The sequence below is a fragment of the Sceloporus undulatus genome, chromosome 1 (genome assembly GCF_019175285.1).
Source record: "Sceloporus undulatus isolate JIND9_A2432 ecotype Alabama chromosome 1, SceUnd_v1.1, whole genome shotgun sequence".
Taxonomy (NCBI): domain Eukaryota; kingdom Metazoa; phylum Chordata; class Lepidosauria; order Squamata; family Phrynosomatidae; genus Sceloporus; species Sceloporus undulatus.
The window spans coordinates 152,986,811-152,994,484 of record NC_056522.1 but is presented as its reverse complement, the minus strand read 5'-3'; the positions used below and the strand labels follow the sequence as shown (position 1 = coordinate 152,994,484).

Here is a 7,674-nt window from a genome sequence, read left to right as displayed (position 1 = left end):
GGATTTGCAATGTTCATTTCAACATTTAATATGGGTTCACCTGGGAGAACGTTCAGTAATCTCATAGTCGACTGACCTGAAGCCATGGTTTAGATTGGATCGTATCCAGTCAGGGTAGATTGCTTTTACATTAAATCACTTTTGCGATTGCATTAGATTTCCCGTAGGGGTAAAAAAAGTGCAAAGCATTTAATTATAATTAGAAATGTACTTAGAGAACTAACTAAGACTACAGTACATTGTAATTTCCCCTGTGATGATGGCACCCTAGGAAGCCATATGATTTCCGGGAGGGAGTGGGATCTTTGAGGCCTTAGAAGGGATGAAACAACTATCTCCATGGACACTGCTAAAAGAACATAGCTAGTGCTTCTCTGGAGTCAGGTTCCACCATAAAGTTCAAAGAGAAGCTGTAGAGCCACTGGATTTAGAGCCTTTAAACTCCCCTTAGAAAGGGGAAAGAACTATATCTGCTCTTGAGCTGCCTTAATTTATTTCCTTCCTGCTGAAATCAATTGGAGGAAAAGATATGGAGAAAATGCTATGTGAAAAGGAGAAATTCTACACTTCTATGTTGATGGCATGAATCAATGGCACTCCAAAAGATGGTTCCTCCATTTTCTTATCCTGTATGATAGCTGTATACTGAAGTCTTTTTCTATTCAGGAGAGCATACTTGGAAATTTATCATCTCAGGGTACACTGGCCTAAATCCTAGCACGAATTTCAACTAGAGTAGACCTGTTTAACCAGTTGGATTTACCTGCATGTGGACTCACCCTTCAACCACTGTTTCCATGGATTTATTCCAGTTTGGCCAGTCTTTCCATTTTCTAGGTGGGAATTATTTAACCCTCCAGATGATTTTGGGACTGCAAGTACAGTGGTACCCCGGGATACGAAAGCACCGCGTTACGAAATTTCCGGGATACGAAAAAATACTATAGGAAAAAACTGTTTCGGGTTACGTTTTTTTTTTCGGGTTACGAAAAAATTTTTTGGTGCTTTTCGGCGCTTTTTCGCACGAAATCGCGGCTTTTAGCGCTAGCACCTATGGCTTTTTCGGCTTACGAACGATTTCGGGTTACGAACGGCGCCGCGGAACGGATTATTTTCGTAACCCGGGGTACCACTGTACCAGCATTCTTCACCATTGCCAAGTCTGTTGCAGTCTAATAACATTGGGGAGGGCTCAGCAGGAGCATCACACAACAATTAAATATGTAATTCAGTGTCACAATATGTAGTTACTTGGGCAGCCAACTTGGATGCCTTTAATGGAAATAAGACAGCTTTGGAGAGGATGAGATTATCAATATCTGCTAGTCATGGCTGTGTATTTTATAAGAGGCAACGTATCTCAGAACACCAGTTGCAGGGGGACCCAAGTGGAAGGGTGTTGCTATTGTATCGTTAATGGGCTTTTAATAGACATCTGTTCGGCCACAGTGGGAACAAAATGCTAGGCTGGGTGGATCTTTAGTGATTCAACAGAACTCTTAGTGGCTTGGACACTTTTTTTAGGGGGGGGGGATAGTGTTCACACTATGTTACTAATATTCATAAACATGACTAGCAGTCCTGTTATGAATAGTGCCAGAGGAGATCAAACCTGAACTCTCCCTCGAAGCCATGATCATCAAACTGCAGCTGTCATACTTTGGCCATGAGAAGAAATGATTCAGTAGAAAAGACAATAATGCTCGGTAAGGCAAAGACAGTAGGCAAAGAGGAAGAGCACATTAGAGGGATAGACTCAGACAAAGAAGCCGTCTGCAAAACCTGAACAAGGTTGTTGATGATAGTGCGACTTGGATGTCTCAATTGTAGAACTGCCATAAATCAAGGTTGACTTGACAGCAATTAACAACAACAAAGATGGAAATAATTATACTCAGCACAACTTAGTTTCGACCTAAACTGCAAATTAAGAACAGTCAAGACCGCGGATCTCAAGACTGTGAGGATGGAGGGGTGACTGTAGTCTAGGAAAGCTCATGTTACCAACTTCTTTATCTCACTCTCAAAAGGTGCTACAAGATCTCTCCACATACTGATCCTACAAGACCAACACGGCTATATCATTGAATTCCTTGTTTTCTAATGTTGGGAGGGGTGTTAATAACTCTGTTCTAAGCATGAAACACACATTGCTGTGGTGCTTTTGTAAGTCCGACGAAAAAAGTGAAAGACATATAGTGGCTTTTTGATGGCGTAATACAAGTGTTAGCACCGTGGGCATTTTGGATTTTGTGTTTTGTTGCACAAGCGACATGGCAAACGCTGAAGCTCTTTCCCGTCCTCCTTTTTATTTTATTTTCTTGGTCATGATTTTTATTGATTTCCACTATTGTAAGAAAAAATAAAACAACAAAACAAGCGGCATCAAAAAATATATCATTCCAATCATATATATGTATTTACTTATGTCACTAAATAATAATGTCAACATTTTATCTACTTACTTCCTGATTCCTTTTAGCTCTGAGTAACCTGTTTCCTGCTCTAAAGGTGACTATTAGTCCCAGGAAGAGCTAAGTCACCGAAACAATAAAAAATTGGTGTTGCAACACTTCTGTAAAATAATAATCTTTATTATGAACCCGGTACAATTAGTCTTATCTATTTGAGTCTTTAATTACCTTTTAATGCTGCCAACTTGTGTTTTAAATCAAAAGCAGTTTAACTTTTGCACTGAAAACATTCAGGGGCAGCATTCAGGGCCATTTAACGAATGCAAACAAAAATCCATCAGTGATACCTTTATGGGGCCAAACAAAATGCACAATATACTTGATGCAAGCTTTCAAAGCATCAGGCAAGATGTTACAAACCAAACAGGAGAAGGATTAAAAACAATAGATGTTACTCATATGCCTGGATGTTGTTTCAGTCCTTAGTAGAGATGGTATGCTGGGGAGGATGACAACATTAAATAACAACAACAAGAATGGCATCTTATTTTTCTTTGGGATGTGAGTGTTGCATGCATGATTCACACCCGGAAGTTCACAAGCGTCTGGCAGTCTAAGTTTTGAGTAAGTCTATGACTCGGGCGTTCCCACTGCCGTGACGTCACATACACTGCGGAAGACGGAAATCCTGGCAAGTCTTTCGAATGGTCGGAAGTGGCTGCGTGTTTAGCTTCTGGGGGTAAGGGTGCTGCGGAGGGACCTAACAATCGCCTTCCCAATCAGCATTGAGGAGGGGGGAGATGGAGGGAGCTCCCACTGCCGAAACGGCTTCAGACTTGCTGCCTTCGGCGCACGCGCACTTCAAGGAGCGACGGTATGAGACGGCGGAGGAGCTGTACAGCCGCTTTATTGATAACTGCGCATGCTCCGGCACCGGGTGAGTCCATGTATACAGTGAGGTGGGGGTGTGTGTGAAATGGTTGCGGATTAAACCAAGTGGCAGAAATAGGGGTGGTTTTTTTTTAGTTTGTCAAAGGAAACCTCTTTCCAGAGGGGAAAGCTGAGGCAATAAATAATATAATATAATAAATATAAATAAACAAAAATAGACAACATTAGATAGTCAACAGATTATGAGAGAAGCAACACTTAGGTGGCAATCTGTGGCTGTAAAGTTTGGAACCTCTTTAATTGTCATGGCTCCCTCTTATGGGATCTTGGGATTTGTAGTTTCTTGTGGCACTATCTATCTATCTATATGATAAAACTACAAATCCCAGGATTCCATAGGATGGAGCCATGTCACTTAAAACGGTGTCAAACTCCATTATTATGAAACTGCAGTGTGGCAGCAGCCTAAATCCAATGAAAAGAGAGAAGACTAAATGTCTCACAAAACTACAAATCCCAGGATACCATAGCATGGAGCCCTGGCAGCTAGAGTGGGGTCAAACTGCATTAATTCTGCAGTGTAGATACAGCCTGATTATTATTATGGGGGGGGGGGGCGAGATACAGGAGCTGAAAGCTCCACTCTGGACCCCCACAACAAACTCCAACTCCCAGAATCCCATAGCTTTGAGCCAAGACACTTAAAGCGGTGCCAAACCGAGTTATTTCTCCAATGTGGATGCAGCCAATGTTCCATGAAATGTCAGGAGTAGACTTTGGAAGCGTTACTTGTGAATTTTACATTGCCTTTCCTCTGAGGCTGAGAGAGTGTGACTTGCTTAAGGTCACCCAATGGGTTTCCATGGCCGAGCCGGGAAATGAACCCTGTCCAAACTTCAAATCACTACACCCCAAATCCCAACCTGCACTATATAATACAGTCTGTTTGTATAGGAAACAGGTGGGCAAGTGTGGCTCTCTAGATAATGTTTCGTTACAATGCTTGGGCCAAAACACACTGCAGAAATAATCCAGTTTCAGACCGCTTTGACTGCCTTGGCTCAGTGCTAGGGAATCCTGGGAGTTGTAGTTTATTGTGGCACCAGAGCTCTTTCTGAGAGAGAAAGTTAAATGTCCCTCACAAGACTACAATTCCCAGGATTCCCTAGCCTTCAACCAGGACAGTTAAAGCGGTCTCAAACTGGATTATTTCCGCAGTGTGCTTTAGACCACTGGTCAGCCCTAGCAAGCCAACGCATGCAGGAAATCCCAATCAAAGCATCCCTGACAGATGGCCATCCAGCCTCTGCTTGAAGACCTCCAAGAAAGGAGTGAAAGCAGTGGTTTTACTTGTACATAACCTCCCTACATTTTTACCTTGGAGAGTTCAAGGAATGATTTTTTACAGATCAGTTTGCTTTTTAAATGTCTTATTAAGCAAAGCCATGTTTGAAGATGAGGTGTGTGGTGGAACATATTTAACTGTTTCCCCTTCTTTCTCTAGATCCTGCCGTGATCTGGCAACAGCATTTAACAACAGGGGACAGATAAAGTACTTGAGAGTCGACTTCTATGAAGCAATGGATGACTACACAGCAGCCATAGAAGCACAACCTGATTTTGAAGTCCCATATTATAACAGAGGATTGATATTGTATAGGCTAGGTATGGAAGTATTTGAATTCAATATTTAAATTATGTTGCAATTACAGTGGTCCTGCCACATTCACTGGGGTTAGGGGTGAAGGACCCTCATGAATTGAAAAAAACTGCAAATAAAAAAATAACACTTTTCTAGGAATCTCCAGGTCTTCCAGTGCAACTCTATGGGCAACATTTTCCAGAAGCTGATCCTAGGATCATGTTGGAGGACCTACCAATGCCTAGAGAAGTGTTTTTCTCTAGGAACTTCCTCTCCAGCACAACTGTATGACAGCTTCTGGCAGAATTACACTGGAGGACCTACAGATTCCTAGAGAGAACGTATTAGTCAAAACTGCAAATAATCAGATCTGCAAAAGTCAAAACCACAAATGTGGAGGACCAACTGTACTCATTTAATAATGTTCAGACTGGGTTCTTTCTAATAGGGGCTTATAAAATTTCTCTCTACAAGAGAACCCTATCTATATTGTCCACTGGAGTGTGTGTGTGTGTGTGTGTGTGTGTGTGTATGCACATGCCTTCAAGTCACTTGTTGACTTATGGAGACCCATAGGTTTTCTTAGGGAAGGAATTCTCAGAGGTGGTTTGGCCAGTTCCTTCCTGTAAAACAGAGCCTGAAGCACCTGGGATTTGTTGGCAGTCTCCTATTGAAATTCTAACCAAGGCTGACTCCACTTAGCTTCCTAAATCAGATGGGATCTGGTGCCTTTAGGGTATTTAGGCCCTGATGTTAAACTCCTCTAAATAGTCTGCCAGGTTCTTGAGGGAGGTGCACAGTCAATAATCAGGCTTCTTTGTGAAGGGCACATGCCCTGTAGTGCATGGTGTTCTGATGTTCCCATCACTGTACATTTTAGGCATACAGTGATAGTATTGTGGAAGCCTCCTTCCCTTTGTTCTAAATTATCTTTAATTTCTTCTACTTATGCAAAATCTAGTACATGACAGGGTATATACGTAACATATACTAGTCCACCAACCTCATTTTTCCTGCTTTAAATCTCCTAAGTACAGTAGCATACCATTCAGGTGTCCATGCCTGAAAGGTGGAGAACAACTTAACTGCCTCAGTGAACTACCTAATCCCTTTCAGAATTGGATGAGGGAACAAACAGATAATGAAATGTATTAGTAGGTTTAGCTTTTGTTTGTGAGATTAACACTACAATGCTATATATGTTTACTCAAAAAGTCTCTTGAGTGAGACTTACTCCATACTAAATGAATATAAATTTACAGGTTGCAAAGGTATTGAAGTGGAATGTACATAACGTCTTTTTATTGTCTTTCTTTTTTTGAGACAGGATTCTTTGATGAAGCATTGAGGGATTTCAGGAAGGTTTTAGAGCTAAATCCCAACTTTCAAGATGCTGCTTTGAGTTTAAAGCAGACTATTCATGATAAAGAAGAAAAATTAAAAAGGAACTATTAAAAGTCTACTACCTCTGAAACATTTTATTATGGAGACTGGATTTTCTGGCAAAATGAAGAGACAACTTTCCCTTACCACATTTCTATCAGAAAACAGGACCTCAAACAAGATTTATTGAAATTTAACCTATTTTTAATGTAGAGTGCATAAAATTGTATTAACCCTCAGATTCTATTCACTGTTTTATATTAAATCTTTTAAATTTAGTGTAGCTAAACAAAACTAATAGTGAAACATTAGATTCAATAATGGTTGAGAATTGAACCCCAGTCTCCAGGGTTGTGGTTCAATGCTCAAGCCATTACACTGGCTCACACTCAGATGTTACTGAGTTACAATTTCTGTCATATCTGATCTTTGCTAGAACTGTGGCTGAGATAGTGATGCCTTTGCTTTCTGATGGTTCAATGTACACCAACTTACTTTCATGTAAAATTATTAAAAATGTATAAAATGACCTGCAGGCTATGTGTGCAAGGTATATATGATACGTGTAAGCTTATCGCACGGCACTTGGAAGGAATGGAACGGAATGGGGGGAAAACATGTGTTACCACATGGAAGAACACCGCCGATGCTGCCGGGAGTCCCCAAATTGTTCCCCAGTCTTTCCACAGCAGCTTATTTTGAAGAACAGTTCAAAATGGTCCTTCCAAATCAGCTGCCGGGGAACAGCTTGGGGATTTCCAGTGGCATCGGTGGTGCTATCCTGTGCGCTAACATATGTTTCCCCCCGTTCTGTTCCCCTTTGTCCAAGTGCAGTGCAATAAGCCTAATTACATGTTTAGATTTGAGTCCCATCTCCAAGAGATATCGTTATGTGTTTATATGCACAAAGAGATATTTCAAAATCAAACTAACTAACTAAATAACAACAACAACAATCCAAACACACCTCTGGTCCCAAGCATTTTGGGTAAGGGAGACTCTCAACCTGTAATGTATAAAACTGACTAATAGGGAAAGGTTTTTTTTTGGTGGGGGTTAAATAGTTCCCAACTGAAATAAATCTGCTGATCTTCAGAGGCAGGCAGTTATCCAGATAAAAGATAGTCAGTGGGATGGCTTCAGACATGTAAGACTGTCCAGCCATTAGATTACTGAATGCTTGAAAAAAAAATCTGGCAATACCCATCACTGTTCTGGGGCTGAACCAGTAATTTTAGCAGCAGCTGTTAAAGACTGGCAACAATCCTTTGGCTGGGATTATTACAGACATGAATAGGCTATAGGACTTTCCAAAGATTTCTTAACAGTAAAGCTGCAGGTGGT

At 41.0% G+C, this 7,674-nt stretch overlaps 1 protein-coding gene across 1 annotated transcript; it reads left to right on the top strand.

Moving 5' to 3' along the window:
- Window positions 1-3,069: 3,069 nt before the first annotated feature.
- TTC32 (tetratricopeptide repeat domain 32) lies at window positions 3,070-6,860 on the top strand. Its single transcript, XM_042445422.1, has 3 exons — window positions 3,070-3,351; window positions 4,810-4,970; window positions 6,275-6,860. Exons 1-3 carry the CDS (start codon window positions 3,215-3,217, stop codon window positions 6,400-6,402), a joined length of 426 nt encoding a protein of 141 aa, XP_042301356.1. The 5' UTR covers window positions 3,070-3,214; the 3' UTR covers window positions 6,403-6,860.
- Window positions 6,861-7,674: the final 814 nt, after the last annotated feature.

Coding starts and splice junctions, on each gene's coding strand:
- TTC32 (XM_042445422.1), top strand. CDS start 3,215: ATGGAGGGAGCTCCCACTGCCGAAACGGCTTCAGACTTGCTGCCTTCG. Junction 3,352..4,809: donor TGCGCATGCTCCGGCACCGG/GTGAGTCCATGT, acceptor TTCTTTCTCTAG/ATCCTGCCGTGATCTGGCAA. Junction 4,971..6,274: donor ATTGATATTGTATAGGCTAG/GTATGGAAGTAT, acceptor TTTTTGAGACAG/GATTCTTTGATGAAGCATTG.